Genomic DNA, 21,266 nt, shown 5'->3' with positions numbered 1-21,266 from the left:
CATGTAATATTTTACATAACATGTAATAATTTTTGTTTAGGTCCCCGGAGATGTTAGTTGTTGGTACATATCCAATGTAGCCAGCTTAGCTGATCACCCCCACTTAATCTCTCGCTTTCGAATCTTTTAGCACTTCAATGGTGGACACTCTTGCAATAAAAAAAGACTTGGGTAGATTTTGGGAATCCCCCTCCAATAACTAAGCTGAGTTTCGCATAAAGATAAGGGAAAAGCAATGAGTACGTAAGAGACAATTCACTTACCTTCTTTGGTACTTGATATTACTTTTATAGAAAATCCTTGGTGCGCTAATTGGCTAGAGAGCTATCGAGCTATCGCCTGTGGGATGCATGTCTATCTCTTATTAGTAATGCAGTGTTCCGCCATACGGGAGTGGCTAATAGCATTCTCAGACAGGACAAAAACCATTGTTGGGTGTTAGGAGTGTGGCATAGGGTTCTTAGAGAGCAAATGGGGGAAGATGAGGTGAGGATAGCATGCGTGGAAGGACAACATAGTTGTTTGAACATGGAGAGGCCCTGGCAAAACATGTTGAACATGATTCACAAGCGCTTGCTCGGCTTACTCTGCATCGCTGAGAGTCAGCAGAGTATAACTCCTTTATGGTTTTAGATCCTCATTATACATCTTCCTAAATTATTATGTTAAATACTAGGTGTGTTGTATACTAATAAATGAAATAGAATAAGAGTCCTAAGGTTTTGATTTCACCTGACATTTTTTTATTCAAGACAACTCTTTATGTTTTCATTCTTGAATTCTAATGTTTAATAATAATATTTGATGTCGTATTAATTTTAATTAATAATTAGTAAAATTTTGGATAAGATATATATTTGCCTTGTTAAAGAATGAAATAATATGAAACTCCATGCATCATGCATTTGAATGTTTATGGGTGTTAAAAAAAAAATCTGTTTGATCATGTTTTCCAATTTTTTTTTTTAAAAACTTGTCTTTCAAATAAAGGATAAAAATAGTTTTTTAGTGTTTTATAAAAATAAGGGTATTTGGAAAATTGTTTTTAAAAATAAAAAACTAGAAACTTGTTTGAATAAGTTGTTTTTAAAAATAATCTTTTTGTTTTAGTATTGTAAAAACATTGCAAATTTAATTTATACAATATAAATTAATTTAATTCAAGTTTTATTAAAAATGAAAATAGTTTTGTAACTACAAATAAATTAAAAAAAAATGAATAGTTTTTAGTAGAACATGAATAATAATATTATAATAAAATCATAAATTATGTATTTTATAAAAAAAAAAAATACTATTTTAGTATATGTTAGAAACATAAGGATATTAATATCTTGTAAATTTTTTTGTTTAAAAAATAAACAATAATAATTTAAAATAATAAAATTTAATAATATTTTATTTTAAATGAATAATGAATAAAGTTTAACTTAAAAAGGAGTTAAGTTTTTCATTGCATGTACGTATTCATTATTGAATTACAAATATAATATTTTAGAATGTTTTTATTTAATTTACAATTAATTGAAACAGTTTTTGAATTCAAAATTATTCTTAAAATTTTTAAAATTCATTAAAGAATTTAAATTATAATTATGTCTTACTTAAATTATAATTTATTTACCTAAATTAAAAAATATATATTTGTTTATATAGGAGAAACAATAAAGTCATAACTTATAATATATTAATTTTAATTTATTATTATTTTTAATAATTAGATTACTTTTTGAGTTTCAAAATATTTTTAAAAATTGTTAAACTCGTTAATAAATTCAATACAAGTTGTATTTATTTGAAGTTCACTTTTATAGTAAGAAAATTTATGAAAATATAATTTTGTGTAGAAAAAAAAAATAGAGCTATTATAAACCAATTTTTATTCATAAATTTATGGTATTAATGAGTTTATTATTTGAGTTTCAAATTATTTTTAAAAATTATTAAACTTATTAATGAATTTATCACATTAAATTTTGTTTAATTTAGAGCTTATTTGTTTGATTAAAAAATAAAAAATAATGATTCTACCTAGAAGAAAAATCATAAAGTCATTTTAAACCAAGTTTTATCCATAAATTTCTTATATTAATTAGTTCATTATTTGAGTTTTAAATTATTTTTAAAATTATTAAACTTGTTAATGGATCGAATGCATTAAGTCTTGTTTAATTTAGAGTTTATTTATCTGGTGAAAAAAAATCGAAAAACAATGATTATATGTAAAAGAGAAACAATACAGTTGTTTTAGATCAATTTTTTAGTTTCATGATTTTTAATATTAATTAAATAAAATTTTGAATTTTAAATTATTTTTAAAAATTAATAAATTTTGTATATGGAGTACACTTTAATTTGAAATTTATTTGTTTAATGAAAAATTGTAGAGAGGTTAAAAAAAAATGTTTTCAGAACTGGATCGATCATTAAATTGGAAAAGTTACCGGTCCACGGTTCATTGGTCAGATCGGCGATCGAACCACGGTCGAACCGATAACATAATAAATATATTTTATTATTTTATATATTATTTAAAATTAATAAATTAATAAATTCTATCTAAATTAGTAAAGAAACTAGTTAACTTACCAAATTAATTGAACCCCCAAAAAGAAAAATATCAAACTAGAAAAGCAGAGTTTTTTATTTGAAAAAAAAAATACATTGCATGAATAATAATTTTTTTTTTTTTCATTTCTTTCTCTTTCCTTCTCTTTTCTCTGAAACGCCGGGGGATGGGGGGTTTACAAGCACCCGGGGGGTGTGGGGTGTTTACAACCGGAATGAGGGTACCAGTCGGTCGGGGTGGTTTCCAAGCTTCCAGCAGCAGAGAGGTGTTTCTAACGCCGACTTCCAACGCCACAGCGGGGAATTAAGAAGACTAGAAGAGGCGACGACAGGGAGGGTTGTCGTATTGTAACGGTTGCCGGCAGGAGTTGATTGGATGTCGCGAGCCGCGATGCGTCGACGAAGGGTGGAGCGGTAGCTGCTGCGGGGGGAGGAGTGAGGGTTTGGACTGTGGAGGTTGCAAGCTTAGGACTCCAAAACGACGTCATTTTGATGTTGTTTTTAAAAAATTAAAAAAAAAAATCAATTGAACCTGTCAGTTCCCTGTGAACCGACTGGTTCGTCCGATTCACCGGTTGGACCACCAGTTCAAGCGGTCCAACCCCGGTTCAATCCCAATCTAGTCCAATTGACTAGACCGGACCGAAATGGTGACCGGCCGACAGTCAGACTGGCCGGTTTAGTCCGATTTTTAAAACAATGAAAAAAATATATTAGAAAAGTAATTGTAATTTAAAGGAATATCATAGTTTAAGATTTTTGGTATTGATATTAATTTGTGGAGAGAGAAAAAGAAAGATATTTGTGGACCCCGTATTTTCACTCGATGCGTCCCTACTCGATGACGAAACTCGTTTTTTATTTATTTGTTGAGAATATGATTTTTAGAAGAAAAAAAACTTGGAATCGTCACTTATTTTAATTTTTTTTTAAAGAGAAAACAAAATAAGAAAGAAAAACTCTAAGTGTGACTCCTGAAGGAAAAACAGGTCTGTGAAAACCTAGTCTTGGTCAAGCTACCTATTGGGAATATACGGTGGTGAGCCGTAGTACCCCTCTAAGCACCTAAAAATGGGTTTCTACTAAATAAGGTGAGACAAACATGACAATTAACTAGGAAATCAATTAATACCAAAATGATCATAGATTAAAAGTAAGTCATAATAAAGAATAAATAAATAAAGTGAGAGTGAGAGCGTACCTTGGCAGCAGGTAATAAAGGGCTATCATGAAATAGAGTTAATGCATAATAATGAATACAAAATATATCACATGCATATCAAAGAGCAAGACAAAGATCAGACAGTATTAATTAACTATAGTAGTTGATAGTCAGAAGAGAAAACTCATATATAGAGCCCCCATCAAAGCCCAATTGATTTTACATGAATTAATCCCACAAATTCCATTATTTTGAAATTATGAAAATTGTCTTCATACTTATTAAAAATAAAGGAAAATGAAAAATTATTTTAAAATCAAAGAAAATTTGAGAAAAGTGCTTACTTGAAAGGAAATGTAGCAAATTTATTTAAAAACGGGATTTTTAGAGACTTAAAATCCTAATTAAGGATGAAAAGTAGTAGAATTAAAAAATGTTTGAAAACTGGAGTGAAATTAAAATTATTTGAAAGAAAACTAGATTTTTGAAATTTATTTGAAAATTGGAGTTTTGAAAATTAAATTTAAGAATTAGAATTTTGGAAATTAAATTTGAAAGAAATTGGAATTTTGAAAATTATTTGAGAATTGAAGTTTTGAAAGTTAAATTTAAGAATTGGAGTTTTGAAAATTAAATTTGAAAGAAATTGGAGTTCTGAAAATTAATTGAGAATTGGAGTTTTGAAAATTAAATTTAAGAATTAGAATTTTGAAAATTAAATTTGAAAGAAATTGAAATTTTAAAAATTAATTGAGAATTGGAGTTTTGAAAATTAGTTTTAAGAATTGGAGTTTTGGAAATTAAATTTAAGAATTGGAATTTTGGAAATTAAATTTGAGAGAAATTTTGAAAATTAAATTTAAGAATTGGAATTTTGGAAATTAAATTTGAAAGAAGTTGAAATTTTAAAAATTATTTGAGAATGGAAATTTTGAAAATAATTAAAGTTTGGGAAGTTAAAGTTTTGAAAATTAAACTTAAAAATTGGAGTTTTGGAAATTTGTTTGAAAATGAAAGTTGGAAAATTAAATTTAAAAAGATAATTAAAGTTTGGAAAGTTAAAGTTTTTGAAAATTAACTTAAAAAATGGAGTTTTGAAAAATTAAATTGAAAATTGGAATTTTGGAAATTTATTTGAAAATGAAAGTTTGGAAAATTAAATTTAAAAAGATAATTAAAGTTTAGGAAGTTAAAGTTTTGATAAAAAAAAAAAAAAAGAGTTTTGAAAAATAAAAATAAAAATTGGAGTCTTGGAAATTTATTTAAAATTTAAAGTTTTGAAAATTAATATTTTGAAAGCATAAATAGGGTTGTGAACCCATCTGATGCTTCATAAAAGTTGTGTCAGCTTTCAAAAATCTATATATTTCTTGAACCATCAACTTCCATTTTTTAAAGTCTCCTTCTTGAAATGTCCACTTACACTCATCAACTAATAATTAAGCCAGCTAATCAACTGATGCACCATTTATCTTCCATTCAAAACCAAACACACCATCAAAAACTTGCCTCACTCGTCCACATATGCTGCCCAAAATAAAGTTGTGCAATCCGAGATGCAATCTCTCCAATCTCCCACCTCTTGAGTCCTGCTTCCACATTGCTCACATAGATCTTCCTCTGCGTATACTCTGACACCAACTGGGCTGTCGATACAGACATAGCAGTTTGCCTCACCGTTGGAGATGACACCGAACCTATCGAAGCAAGTTGGCACGCTGTCATTCAGTTCCCAATATTTTTCTGTAGCTTCTTTAGCGCCTTCTAAGCCTCATTCTAAGTCTTGAACATAATGAACACATTTTTATGCATCTTCTTTCACATAGGTCGATGCTAATGGCAGCGGGGAGGTAATCTGGATTGGTTGGAGCTAAGGATCGAAGCTGGGTTGTGTTCCAAGGGTCTTGGAGTACAAGAAAAATCCAACAATCTATTTGAACCTCGAGATAGTTTTCAAAATAATGACAGGATTTTTTCAAAAGCAATGAGGGCCTTAAGAAACAGAGCATGCTCTAAACGAACAATCCATTAATCTAGATTCCATTTCATGTTGTATTCAATGGATTTAAGCAGGTGGAACGAACAGTGAGCATTTGTAAGATTAATCAAATATCCAATTCAAAGAAAATAATCCATGTATCAATCAGTTATAAGGAAAATAACAGGAACCAAAGTGAAACCCAAAAACAAAGCATGTATGAGCATAATCATATTCAGCAAGATCAACAAATAGCTCTTGATACCCACACCAATCAATCAAATGACACTCATAAATGTACCAAAAAATAGTATAGAATCATGTAGAAGTAAGAAGATAAAAAATGTTGTGGAAATCATACCTGAAAGAGACTCCTCTCAAGCTTTGTTTTCCTTCCAAGCTATCTTCTCCCTTTTTTCAACCTCCCGTGCTCTTTCTTTTCATGCAAACTTCTCATGTTCCCTGCTCCTGCTCAGATCATCATTTTTTGCTATCTCTTTTTAATCATCCCCCTCCCCAGCTACTCCTCTGCTCTACTGCTTCAATCGTCGCCATTGCTTCAAGGTAGTCATATCCTTGCCACGCGTCTCATGCATGCAGCTTCATGGAAGTTGTCCCCCACTTCCAAAAAAATATTTTCAGCTCCTCTCCGGGGTGATATAAAATACCCTTTAGTGCTATTGATAAAAGTCATAATAATAAACATTGGAGTTGGTTTGCAAAAAGAAGAGGTCTACAAATATGCCCCTCTTTGGTGGAGTTCACGAGTGTAAGGAATATGAACACTTGAGTGAAAAGAAAGTGTGAATAGTGAGTGGAATGAAGTAAACTCTACCGAAGAAAAAGAAAGACCCCTAAAAGTAAACAAGTAAAATACAAACTCGTTCAAACCAACAAAGAACAAAAAGGACTCTAAAATCCTAAGAGAATGGTAGCTCTCAGAATGCCTCTAGAGTTGCACTATGGACCCGAACTACCCCTTAAAAGTCTGCAAGAGTGACTCAAAAATCGATATTGAAGTCGAGTAACAGTCGAACCACCAAAGAGCATAGGAATGAGTACAAAGGGAAAAACCATACGTGTACCATACGAGGACACAAGGCGTAGAGTATCTAACAATACAATCAAGACACATACTACGAGCTCATAGAACTATATCCTACACAAAAGATGAGAAGAAACTTTAGAATATCACAATGAAATGAGAAACACATATGCAACAAAGAGAAGTAAGATGAAATGTGAAACTGTGAGAACAAAGCATGTAATGCTAGTGATCATGAATATTAGGAACTATGGCTCTGAATGACAAAACTGACTCTAAACATTAAACTGAGAAAAAATGGCTCTAGAAGCCAAACCAAAAAACTAACTCTAAACGCTAAATTAGAAGGCCCATAGGTGAAGACCCACGGTGGTGATATAACAGGAATGCCCATAGATGTCAATCTATGCTAGTGAAACTCTTAAAGGCCCATAGATAAAATTTTGTGGTGGTGATAATCTCAAAGGCCCAAGAATGAAAATCTATGGTGGTGAATCTGAAATGCTCATAAATGTCTGATCTATAGTGGTGAGATAACTGAAACAAATGCTCATAAATGAAGATTTATGATGGTGAGATAACTGAAATGCCCATAGATGTCCGATCTATGGTGGTGAAAACTAATCAAGGCCCATAGATGAATATCTATGGTGGTGAATCTGAAATGCCCATAGATGTCTGATCTATGGTGGTGAAAACTGATCAAGGCCCATAGATGAAAATCTATGGTGGTGAATCTGAAATGTCCATAGATGTCTGATATGGTGGTAAAACTGAAATAAATGTTCATAGATGAAAATCAATGATAGTGAGATAATTGTAACAAATGCCCATAGATACACAATCTATGGTGGTGAATTTGAAATGTCCATAGATGTTTGATCTATGGTAGTGATAACTGATCAAAACCCATAGATGAAAATTTATGGTGGTGAAATAACTGAAATGCCCATAGATGAAAATCTATGGTGGTGAAACTGAAATGCCCATAGATGTTTGATCTATGGTGGTGAAAACTAAAAGAATGGGGATGCCCTAAACAAATTAACGGTAAGGGGATGCCCTAAACAAACTGAAGAAAGGGGGATGCCCTAAATAAATTGAAAGAAATGGGAAATGACTTAAACAAACTAGAAGAAAGGGGGATACCCCAAACAAACTGACGATAAAGGGATGCCCTAAATAAGCTGAGGAAATGGGGATGCCCTAAACAAATTGACAGTAGAGGGATGCCCCTAAACAAACTAACGAAAAATGAAGAAGTATGCGATCTGCAAACGAAAACACCTAAAGCAAAAACAAGAAACAAGGAATGTGGTTTACAACTAGAAACGCCCAAAAGAACCATAAAAAAAATGACTAGGATAATGAATTCAATGAAAATGGGGTATGCCCCAGTAAAAGACTCGAAAGTATCAGCAAATGGGTCGAATGATCATGAAATCAACAGGAGATATGATGAACCTAGAGAAGGCGTATGCCTCAGTAGAAGAGTGCTAAAGGGAGTATGCCCCAGTATGACGACTCGCAAAGATTAAGAAATAGATCGAGTAATGAGAAAACCAGCGAAAGATCTGATGAACTCAAGGATGGGGGTATGCCCCAATGTAAGATAGTAACCAACATAAGACAACAGAATGTCACCATACAAGACATTCTAGGATATGCTCAATGATGATGCAATGAAAAAGTCTAAGATCAATGAATAAATGCTTAAACAAGACCAATGCAACATTGAAACTATGTTGACAAAGCAAAACTAAAACAAGGGACCAAACAAAAACTGACCAAGACTCTAAGTCTAAAATGTAAGCAAGTCAAGACACAACATGTCAACTGTCAACATGAAAACATCACTACAAATATATCAACAATTTGACAGGCCCTACCATCATGGAAAATGTTGAACCTAAGGTCTAAAGGCATGTGAAAACTCAACTAGAAAGCTCAAGACTAGTCTATATCCTCCTCTGATCAAGAGAAGAGGATAATGTCATGTAAGATGATGAAATATGTGGGCTCAAAAGGTGTAAGGCTCTGATAAGATGGATGCAAGTATAATGGTGTCAAATATAGGATGTATGGGTGTGTAACAAAGGAAAGTGGGTATCCTAGTCGAACTAAGTATGTTGAGAAGATTGAACCCATGGTGTCAATAACTCTATTATGATCCATCAAAAACAACAATCATAACAGAAGGTGGAGTCTCAGCGTCAAAATCAGCAAGGTGGTTATGCCCCAGTATGAATGCATCATCTCAAAATGGGTAAACCCTCAGTATAAGATAATCTTTGGAAAGTATATGTTTGGCATAAACTGTCATCTCACAAAATCTATCATCAATGAGTGGGTTATGCCCCAGTGTAAGCATCTCCAAAGCAAACATTGATGAAAATAGTACAACCAATCATACAACATCTAATCAAAATGAATATCCGCTCCTTAAAGTCATCGTGGTAATGTGAAGAGAGTATTTGACCTCATCTAAAGAAATATCATGTCCCAATGTGGAAAAAAAATCGAGCAAAGTGGTATGCCTCAACAAAAATGCACTCTAACATGATCATGCCTAGATGTAAGCTAGTATCTCTAAGATCAATCACCAATGAAAAAGTTATGCCCCAGTATAGGGCAATCTCTTAAATAACTAAACTTCGTTGCATGCTCTCACAAGTGTCTGTGTCCTGATCCAATCATCCCAAAAATCTATCAACAATGACGAGAAGGTTATGCTCCTGTTATCACATTAAGGAAATCACTCAGTCATATCTCATACTCCAATGTGAAAGGAATCTAATCACCTCCAAGGAACATCTATGCCTCAAAAACCATCATTGACTAAGAAGGGATTGCCCCTGAGTAAGGTACACCAGATGAAATATATCAATCATGTCTCATGCTCCAATGTGAAAAAGGACATCTGATATTCTCCGAAGGATGGCCATGACTCAAAAATCTGTCAATAACTGAGAGAAGTATGCCTCGACATAATGGTCATCTAAAAAATCAACCCTCGACCAAGAAAGGTATGCCTAAATGCCATGTATCAAGCTAAATGATTGCCCTATAAAAAAAATGCTCTCTAAGGTGGCTATGCCCTAGTGTAGGGTCATACCACAACTCTTGGTCTATCACAATCAAAATATTCTCGAACCAATCCCAAGTATCGCCTACATAAGAGCTATCAAACACAATGTGTGATGCCATGGCCTTAGGGTGGTCTTAAGACCCGGGACGTAACGTAGGCTAAGGTAATAAGGTGAAAGAAACGAAATGAAACTAGGCTCAAATACCAAATAATCAAAATTTGTACCCTTATATGTAGAATGCAATATGTATAGCGAATCTCATAAAACATGGACCTAAGGACGTCCAATATGAATGTATCGATGATGAAGAAAGAATCCAAGATGAATATATCAATGATGAAAAGAAGAAATGAAGAATATCGAATTGCTGATGGGATGTAGAAAAATGAAATGTGGAAAATATCGAACACGAAATATAAACTGATATGTATAAAGAACAATGTAGTTAAGGCGAATGAAATACCATGAGATGAACAAATATATCAAAGGAAAATGAATGAGCACTAATCCACTCAAATCAAGTCATAGAGAACAGTCAAATCACCAATGTATGCAATGATGGAGAAGACAATGATCCGGAGTCCCTAAGAGAAGGTCACTCGTCTCTCACACATAAGATACATAAAGAAATAGGCACAAGGAGATGAAAGCCTCCTAAAATTTCACATACAAACTTTCATAAGCAACTAACTCAATAAAGCAACCTCAATGACCAATATACACACTCAATGGAGAATGACACCATATACAAACATAAATACATGCGCTTATTACCTTTTTTTTTTTTTTTTTTTATCATCATCATTTTTTTTTCATTTCTTTTTTGTTTTATATTTTTTTTACCCGCTCATACTCTGAATATCAATAAATGAACTCCTCTTAGAATACATAATGAAATGGATATACTCTCAAACAATGATGTACATGAACTCTCTCTGACAAGATGACCTTCTCAACTAAGGATCTCCGAACCAATATCCATGAGATAGGAGTGGAAAGAGACATGACCGTCCTCCATGCACTAAAATGTGAAAGATCATCACCCATGGCATGAAAAAAATGTGATGACAAAGACAAAAGATGGAACAAAGGATATAAACAATGACGTATGATGAGAAATGATGGTAAGACAACCAAAAAAAAATGAAGAAGATAAGTCAATAAGTCAATGGCTCATGAGACTCTTTTATAAAGCATGTATACATTAGAGGGCCCCTATCCCGGTGTAAAAGGTGAGCAATGCTATATGAAATAAAAGGTTATGATGCTCATGCAAGGCTCAAAGGTCTAGGAATGGTCTAGATGTCAATGAAAGTAATTGGGTATCGGCTAACCAAAATGAAGGCCACCCATCTTGCAACCACGGTCTCAAACATCGTGTTCTCAAACCCTCAGATAATCAATACTGAAGATCGATGTCTATCTAATATAACCACGTCAACCCTCTGGAATCGTGCACCAAACCGTACTCCAAATGCTCCAGAATAATCTCGAAGATAATCTTCTCAAAGCAAAGTAAACAATGATCTCATCAAGCACGACTGCCCATCACAAGCCAGCTCTCATCATACAAGATCAATGTCTATACTCATGGCAGAATAAGTAACAGTCCCATTAAGCAATCGACCAATTCTCACATCGTAAGCCACCCAAAGATCATAAGTCATCCCTCACCATGCAAGATCAACCCTGGGCTCAAACTCCTCACATTCTACCTAATCGGATCAAAAAGGAAATGTGCAAAGATAAAAACAACTAGTAATGGGAAGGTCATGTAATGGTGTCAAGGGTGATGTTGTGCAAAGCTCATAATGGATGGATGTAGGTCACAACAAAGTCAAGGTGTGAAAGTGAGTAAGGTACTGCTCTGATCATAAGAAGATGGGTCATAGTATCAAACTCTCTAGGTCAAATCTCTGATCCTAGGCTAATAGGCTCAATATCCTCCATGATAGGTCAAGCCTTAAGACCTCAAGGTGCAAGCTAATAAATGTCTCAAGAAATAATACATCATATCACAAAACACAAGCATATGTTCATAAAGGAAAAGACATCCAATGGAATAACTGATTAGTACATCATGCAAAAAAAGAAGGATAATAAAGACAATACTCAAGAATCGAGTTATAGTCTCTAAATGCCAAAAGTAAAATAAGACTAAAAAAAAGTCACTGGTCCTGACATCACATCTTTATCCATAGAGGGAACAATTTTTTATTTCAAATGACAGAAGAATTGTTCTCAGATGCTTAACAAAGATGTTGATGTTTATATTTTTTAACTTATACTAAAATAGTATGTTTTTTTTACAATATATATATATATATATATATGTTAACCCAAGGGTTCTTCTAATTGCGTTTTGATGATAACAAACCATGGTTAAGTTGTTAATTGGTTTGAGTTATAAAAAATTTTAGGTGTTAGTTTGCAAATTCATCAAATGACTCAATGAATGCATGATCAAGACAATTGGAAGACCCTTTAATCATAGGAAACATATGTAAGATGAAAGCATTGGTGCACTTAGAATTTTCATATCTTTTCATGCATCTTTAAAAACTTAGTTTATGCATTAAAGATACATTTTCATCTACACCCGAGTTTTATCAAATGAACTTTAGGCAAATCGTTTCAAAATTGGTATATTAATTTACCTAAAAACCCTAAGTGTTAGAAGAGAAAATAACAAAAAAAAAAAAAAAAGATTTTCGGGCCAAAAAAGGTGAACTGGTCGAGACACTAATTAACCGACTCAATCGGCTAGGGTACCAGTCTACCAGTTACACTTTCCTGGTCAAGATTAGATTGAGAGATGCAAAAAATCTTTTCTTTTCCAGTAGTCTTTCATTCCTGGTTGAGGGATATGCCTTATTGGTCGAGGTTTGGTCGATATCCGATTGAAGACCGATCGAGGACTAACGGTTACCCGCCACGAATTTATTACCTAACAACTAATTAATCGGACAACCCCCAACTCGATTGGTCAAGGTTGCTTTTTGGCATTTTGGTATTTTGGCTATCGATGTTAGAAACCTATAAATTGAGAGTTCCACTTCATTTATAAATAAGAGAACACTTGTATTTATTTGTTTACCTACTTATTCTTGCCTTAAAAGATCTCATTCTTTCCTTGGTGCATTAAATCTTCATTTGTATATTTCTTAGTGTGCCCTTGTGATTCTTCTTAGCATTTAAATTGTATTTGAGCCCTTGTTAAGTTACGTTGAGAGATTCAAACTTGTCATTGGAGTGTTAAAACCTTCAAGTGAGTAGAAACTTGAAAAGATTGTGTAAAAGACCATTGATGCTAGAATCCAAGTGTAAAGGTGATTAAAAGTTTAGTTAAAACTTCAAGTATAGTGGAACCCTTACTCGGTTAGGAGCTTGAGGAGAGTGGACGTAAGCAAGAAAGTGTCGAACCACTATAAAATCCGAGTTTGCTCTCTTTAACTTTATTTCCTTATATTTGTATTTCATTTACTTGAATTTGTTGTGATTGAGAAAATATTTTTTAAAGCCTAATTCACCCTATCTTGAGTGTTTTCTCTATTAAAATTAGTCTTTATATATATATATATATATATACTATTCATGTTTTACTAAAAGATATTTATTTTTAAATTTATTTGTAATTACCAAACTAATTTCATTTTTAATAATTGAATTAAATTTTATTAATATTGCATAAATTAAATTTACAATGTTTTTACAAAATCAAATTAGTAAAAATATTTTTTAAAAACAATTTATTCAAACAAGTTTTTTATATAGAAAAAATGCTTTTAAAAATAGCTTTCTAAACAACATCAATTTTATAAAATTTTCAAAAACCATTTTCTATTCTTTAACAAAAATAACTTTTAAAGTAAGTATCAAAAAATATGATGAAATCAACCCTTAATTTTAGCAATATTTGGTCGGCATTTATTTGAATATTTTACCAAAAAAACTTATTAAAATAAGTTGAGTTTTTGATTCTCTATTCCTCCTAGTGATCCCCTCTCCCCAACTTTTGTCTTAGTGAAGTGAAAAGAATCATATCAATCCAATCCAAGCCTAAAAACCTACAGGGCTAAGTTAAATTTCTACAAAAAAAATCAACATCGGGCTTAAGATTGTCCACGCAATTTGATTGCAAATAAGGCTTGACCGAATCAATTCCCCTATTTGTGTCTCAGTGCACAGTATTCAATATTTGTCATTGTCATTTAAGGTATAATTCAATTGTGCCAAATTATGAAAAAGTGATCAGTTTTTAGTAAGTAATTCTACGTGATGATCATGCCATTCAAAGTATCAAATAAGAATGTGTCTTGGATACAAATGGAAATATGACCATTAATTCAAGAAGTGAGCATACCCAAAATTTAATGATACATGAACCTCGCTCACTCATGATTCACGTTGGGTAAATGATTGATGTGAATATGATTGATTCTCATTTACTAAAACGTGAAGCTCAAGGCATGCCAAGGAAAGTGTGCGGTGGCCCTAGTGGGTGGATGTGTGACATGTTTGATATCACATTCTTTGAATCTCGAAAGTCGAAAGTCTTGAGGGAGAAAAATTTTCAATAAATGCCCTGCACCATCCATGAAATTATGCATAAACAACAAATTTCATGACATGGGAAAGTTTCCATTCACATGATACCAACTTTCCTCTTGGTCCCCTTTTACATTGATAAAACAAGACTGGTACTGAGAAATGACGGATCGATTAGAGCATTATTTAACAATTTTAAGACTTTTGTTACTAATGGGTGATTGAACTTTGGATTAATTGAACTTTGGACCACTTCACTCTTTCCAATGATTGTCAATTGACCATGTCTCATTCAGCATGTGCCCTAAACCTACTTTGTTAATTATCCAGAATAATGCTGATTTGGTTTGTCTCAGCTACCTGTTTTATGAACCATCATTCCGGCCCCTCTTCTTGGACCTCCAGACATCATGATCTTAGCAAAGCATAAGTGAAGCTGTGTGTAGATCCCCATTTTTTTTTTTCCCCTTTTTCTTAAAGTTGTAATTTTTAATAAAATAATTTAAAAAAAAAACCCTTTAATTGTAACCAAATATATTGTATATAATCATATTTAAAACTCTTAGAAGGGTTTATAGGCATAGGAAAAAAAAAAAAAAATTATGTCCAACAAGACCTTCATCCTACGATTGAGGGTGAATATTGTATGAAACATGACATTAGAATAAGTATTACTAGCTAGTTCTGAATGTTTGTTGTATTGTACATGGTCGAGATCACGGCTCTGCAGTAATTTCAAGGGCCCACGATTAGGTACTAATTCCAAACAAGAAGGTCCAATCGATACCCATGTGGATATAGCTCCATTTCTGTATTTTTTTTTTGGTAACATTCCCCCTAGGCTATGTTTGGTTCCCGGAAAGTACAAAGGAAAGAAAAAAAAATGCTAAGGAAAATGATTTTCTCATGTTTGGTTGTCCTATGAAAAATATCAAAGAAAATCAAATATAATTAAAACTAATTAAAAACTTATGTATTTTTAAATTATTTAATCTTTATATTGATGAGTTAAAATAAATAAAATGAGTTTGATGTAACAAAAAAAATAATTTATCAATTTTTAATCTATTTTTTTATTTTCCTTCACTTTTTCTTTCCTTCTATTTTTCCTTTGTATTTTCTTTCCCTCGCATTTTCCCTCAAATTTTTCGGGAACCAAACATAGCCCTAGTATTTGCTTGAAGAATCTAAATTCAAGCTTGTTTTATGCGCTTAGCCTTATGAGCTAACAATATTAAATGATGCGCATGCACCACGCCCACTTGGATTGCCCTGTTTTTTGGCTGAGTTATCAAAGTTGTTTGAATGGTCACTCTTATCCTCAATTTTCATGTTTGCTTTTGATGTTTTGGGTCCATTTGAACTTTGTCTTCTTACAATAAGGTGTAAATGACCTTGTGAGGCTGCTAAGTATTCCCATAATAAAACTATGTATGATTATGAGTCCCTATGTCAAGATGACGATAAGTAAGTTTGATAACTGTTTTCGAAAAACAATTTTTCATCCTCTAAAATATATTTTTGTTCTATAAAACGCTAAAGAATGGTTGTTAAAAGACTATTATCAAAAACTGTTTTTTAAAACTTTCCGAACAGAGTCTAGATTTTCCATTCACTTGCTCGACCTAACATTTTCTTTCATTGTCACCAAAAGATAAGACATTTTGTGAATGACCACCCAGTTGGTGGTCCTGCTGCGTATTGCATGAGCTATAAGCCCAGGCAACCAAGTGGGGGACTACGTGCCAGACGTAATACAAAAGTCACCAAGTTTCGTCCTCTAATCATGTGTTGATCCGCTTTACAATTTTCAGTAATCATACAGGGATGGCCCGGGCAGTAGGAGTGATTTGGGTGACGCATCAGTCTAGGAATGATAGCTAAGGAGAAGAAAATGAAATGCCTTGGACTATGGTTCTCTCTCCACAAAATTGAACAGAAAGTAAAAAAATTTCAAGGGCTCCTGTCTCATCTGTTTCTGATCAGCACACAGATATTGCTGTCTTTTTCAATCATCACATATGCTTCTGTTTCATATGTCGTCTCTGGTTCATGCATGTTATACTTGGCAACCTTGCTTAAAAAAGAAATTTAATAAATAAATAAATTAAAGGTGGGAAAGAGACGATAAGGTTAGGAATGCTGAAAGAGACCCCTACAGGATTAGTTGTACTTTTTTGACATATTGACATGGTTTCATTGCATGGAGGTAAGATTCTATGCATGAGATCAAGCTTTGAAAGCAGGGCAGGGCAGGGCAACCTTCAAACGGAAGCAGAGGGGCCGCAAAATTTATTGTGTCTACAATTGGGCATCAGGTGTAGAGTAGTTGAAGAGTGGAGGAATGAATCAGATAAACCTACTTCCAAGGGCTCTGACTAACTGGAGGTATCGGCACAACTTAGTCAGTTAATATTCCAAGTAAGGGTGAGAAAACAGGCAATGGGCAGAGAGGAATGTTCTTCTGAAAGGTCGAAAGTTTTTGAGGGTTGCGTAGAAGAATCAATGAAGAAAAGCTATTGCAGAGAAGATCTAAGAAATCCCACCTTATGAAATCTGTAGAAAAGAAAAAGGTCCTGCTGTTTTCACTTTAGAGAAAGAGCCCATAACACCGCCCAAAATCTGCAATGATGTGGTGGATTTTGGATTATTTTGAACCTGACAAGTATCAAATCCCAACATGCACCTTAGGAGGGAGGGTAAAGCCAAGGGAAAAAAAACAACAGAAAAAGAAACCCAACTGCTTTTGGCATCTTTTAGGTTTTAACAATTCCAAATTTATGCACCAGAAAGAAGCAAGAGGGGCAATGTTAATATGGCCCTTACAAAATAGTGCAAGTTGGGGGTGCTTTTTTCAGAACAGTAGTTGCGTTCAAACAACTTTCACCATTCAATATCAATACCAGATTGGAGGAAAACGTCCAACTATATTCAGCCTCACTGCTACCATGCATGTGTGGTGTATTTTCATGACTTAAAGCCGGTTTAAAGGCAGGCAGGCTTTCCAGAAAAAGGAATCAATTTGCTGTTTTATCAAAGTAAATACAAGTTTCAGGGTTCTCCCAATAAATCTCGAGTACGGATTTATGGTAACTGCAGAACAGAAAGCTTCATTTTCCCCTCACAATTAGTTCAAACACTAGAGAAACAATTTGGGTGACCCAACTTCCAACTGAACAAGATTGAATTTGTCTGACTTTATTACCTTCATCAGAGTTGAACTCAATCAACAAAGAATCCTAGAGAGGATACAAGAGATTATAGTAGATTTCAATATCGCAAACAGAAAAGCAGGCTAGTACACTAATAAAAACCCTGAAACTTCATCAGGTAAACACTTATATACATTGACAACAAAAGATGAACACCAAAAAAGGGGCTAGGGCTGTTCTTAATCAACAGATGCCGGTGCCGGATCCTTCATCCTAAAAGACAAACTCGCCTCAACTGCAATTATATACTAAAGACTACTAAAGACCAGGTAAGAGTGGTGTATTTTACAGAGCTCGCCTTCTGGGAGCCTTAAAATGTCCCAGAGCCCTAAACCTTTTTGACACTGAAACCCCAGGCCGGGTCGTGTAATAAGCTATACGCAACGCCTACCTGCTGTCTGCAAATTTGGATGACAGGGCTAGCCTCAGCTGATCTTGAGTGTAAAACCTACTTCCCATCTTCACGGTTGCCTGTTGGATCATCAAATCATTCACCACCGACACACTCGCGTGGTTCACATCTAGGTCCAGCTCCTTGAGAGCCCCCATAAGCTTTGCAGCAGGATGGTTCTTTTTACTACACTGAATTCGAATCATGGCATCCCACCCGATTATCTTCACATCAATATCCATTTCTACCAATTTGCTACCGTGGTGATTCGACATCTTGAGATCTTGGTCTGGCGGTGGTCGAGATGAACCGGAGTACTGTGAATCTTTACTAGCCAACTCCTTCTTCATTGAATTCACTTCCTTCTGAAGGTCCTCCTTGTCCGACTCTGCACTTTGTAGCTTTGTCCTGAGCTCATTGATATATGAAATTGCATCACCAAGAAGGGAGGCTTTATCCATCTTTGACACATTTGGAACCACAGCTCGGAGGGCATAAAACCTCTGGTTAAGCTTCTCCCTCCTCTGCCGCTCTGCCTCCACATGATTCAATGGCTCTTCCCTTCCATTTGCCGGTTTTCTCCCACGCTTCCTAGGCCTTTTTTCTGGTTCCACCACTCTACTACTATCTGCCTCTCGAACCACTGAAGCTTCAAGATCCGAGTGATCAGAATCTCCACCACCACCACTTGACTTCACCACACAAGAGGATGGCAATATCACACCTGAAGTAAACGAAAGCATGCCTTCTTCGGCACTTCCTCTTGAAGTCGGTGACCTCCTCTTCTTATTTTCCTCTGCAACTACCTGTGAATGACCTGAAAACATATTCCCATTCGCACTACAAGAACTCCTCTTACTGTCTCCAAAATTCAAAATTTCCCCAGACTCGGGCTTCAGGGAATGCAAGTTACCATTTCTCCCATTATTTCCATCAAATCCAAATTCCGAGAAATTCAACTCCCTAGTGAAAAAACCCTGCGTGTGAATCTGCTGTTGCTGCTGAGGATTATGCATAATACTAGGGTTTTCAGTTAAACTACTTGAGCTAGGGTTCTCAAATTGAATTGACTTGGAATTCTGCTGATTACCAATGGGATTGGAAGCTCCAGTAGCTGTAGTATTCACAGAATCCTTGATTTCGACATTAGAGGTCGGATCGGAGATCCAGAGCGACGAAGGATCGCTCTCGCCCTGGTCGGGAGCGGCGGCTCCGATCGGCCATGAACCAACTTCAAGGTTATTGAAATTGAACAAAACTCTAACCTTGTTCATCAGATCTGAGCTCTGGTAAATCAATTCGGTGGAGCCCAGTTCGACGACGCCGTTAGCCGATGGTATACAAACCATAGTCTGTAACCCGAACACCTGCGCCTGCCGGGCTCTCTCGCAAGGAGAACTCATGAGCCGTTCGGTTCCGACAACCCACACCGGACTCGAGTTGAAGAGCGCCTGACCCGGCAACCCAGCGCCGTTCACAAACGACTGAGTCATCGATACAAGGAAGAACCACTCGGTGTCGGTGACCTCCTCATCGACAGCGTCGTCCGACGACGACACCGTCCCAGAAATGAGCGAATTCAGCTCCCGGAGCACTTTCTTCCGGTGTTCCTGCTCGGAAACAGACGACGGGGTCATCTTCCTCTTCCCTTTATCTTCCTCACCTTTATAGTAGCCGTCACCCCATCCTAACAAAGAGGCACCCGAGAAATCAACGCTGGACTGCCAAAAAATTGCGTAGGTCCAGCTCTCTCGGGCGCCTTCAATTAGGGCTTGAAGTCGCTGCTGGAGGGTCTCCTGGTTGAAGACGGCCATGGAAGGCTGAGATTGGGCGAGATTCCTTGAGGGGTCAGGCGCAGGAGTAGACGTAGAAGCAGCGGAGGATGGCCCCCAACTAAAGGAAGAGAGATCAGAGCTTATAAAAGCCTCCATCATAGAAGCGTTATCGTCGGTCCACAGATTCATGGTTGGCACACGATATTCCGTCATTCCATACACCGGAAAAACCACGACTGATAAGAGGAAATTTAAATTCTCTGCTGTGAAAAGGGGTTTAGCGGTGAAATACCACTTCAGTGGCAGTGGCAGTGGCAGAGGCAGAGGGATAGAGAAAGTGGTGGTATGAATGGAGCGGTGGGGTGATGGAGGTGGTGATAAGTGGTGGTGGTCGGGGAGGGGAATTTGGATTGCATTTGGATTTGGGGTTTATTTGAAGTGAATTTGGGACCAATTTGAGTGGTTGGGATGAAAGAGGGAGTGGGACAGAGGAGGCGGGTTCCACAAAGCCTACGCCGATTTAATCGCAGCGTCTAATCGTGTAAGCCGGCGTATCTAGTACCACTAGACGAAGCAAGATGGTAGCTTCTGGACGTGGCACGTGCTGCACACGTGTCAATTCTTTGAAAGGGCTTTGACCGGGTACATCTGCAAGACCCTTTTTGAAACTGAGAAGTGACTGGAAGCTGAGCTCTCCCGTGTCTCTGGCCTGCACAATTTTTAGGTGACTTCGCACTTACTAGTTTTATTCATAATCAGTATAAACCATTCCTTTCTAATTTCAATAACTAATGATCAATTTAACAAACCGTTTATAATAATCAAATCATAAAGAACCTTAATAAATGTTTGTTATATAAAATTAAAAATCATATAAAAGCTAAGGCTCTATAAAAAAATAGTTTTTAAAAATAATTTTTAAAAGGTGTTTTATTATATTTTATAAAATAAAAATTTATTTGAAAACATGATAATTAATAATCTTATGTTATGATTCACCTTAAATCTTGTTTAATGTGCATAACACATATTAGTGCACTCATCATGGGAAAACATCCGGATGAACAAAACAAGTTATCCCTCCCATTAAGAGACAGTGTATTATATTCTCAAATGAATTATTCAAATTCATGAACCGATTACGAATTATACATCACTTTATAAAGAACCCATTATTTGAATTTTCTATATAACTCTTAATGCATTGAAGTCATAAATAATACAAATGATGTAAGCATGTATTCTCAAATAACCAATTAATACTTATGGGATAAAAAAATTTTAAAAATAAAAACTAAGAAACATAGATAAAGAAATGAATTCAATCTATTGCATCATATTATCTAGGGAGCAATCCCTACACACCAGGGCTAAAATTATTCACTTAAATAAATGGTGAATCAAAATGTAATAAGGCGTGAATCACAACCTGTTAGGAAGTGTCCCAAATTCCTAATTAGTATAGATTCTTTTTTTGTAAAGAATATTATATAGAATA

The 21,266-nt window shown here is 34.9% G+C and overlaps 1 protein-coding gene across 1 annotated transcript; it reads right to left on the bottom strand.

Moving 5' to 3' along the window:
* Positions 1-17,563: 17,563 nt before the first annotated feature.
* On the bottom strand, positions 17,564-20,177 carry LOC117932216 (transcription factor MYC2-like). The gene has a single exon (XM_034853339.1). The coding sequence runs from the start codon at positions 19,979-19,981 to the stop codon at positions 17,990-17,992; it is 1,992 nt and encodes a 663-aa protein (XP_034709230.1). The 5' UTR covers positions 19,982-20,177; the 3' UTR covers positions 17,564-17,989.
* Between the last annotated feature and the right edge of the window lie 1,089 nt (positions 20,178-21,266).

This window comes from Vitis riparia, chromosome 2 (assembly GCF_004353265.1).
Source record: "Vitis riparia cultivar Riparia Gloire de Montpellier isolate 1030 chromosome 2, EGFV_Vit.rip_1.0, whole genome shotgun sequence".
Classification (NCBI taxonomy): domain Eukaryota; kingdom Viridiplantae; phylum Streptophyta; class Magnoliopsida; order Vitales; family Vitaceae; genus Vitis; species Vitis riparia.
The sequence above is the reverse complement of the archived record's forward strand: the minus strand, read 5'-3'. Positions and strand labels throughout refer to the sequence as shown.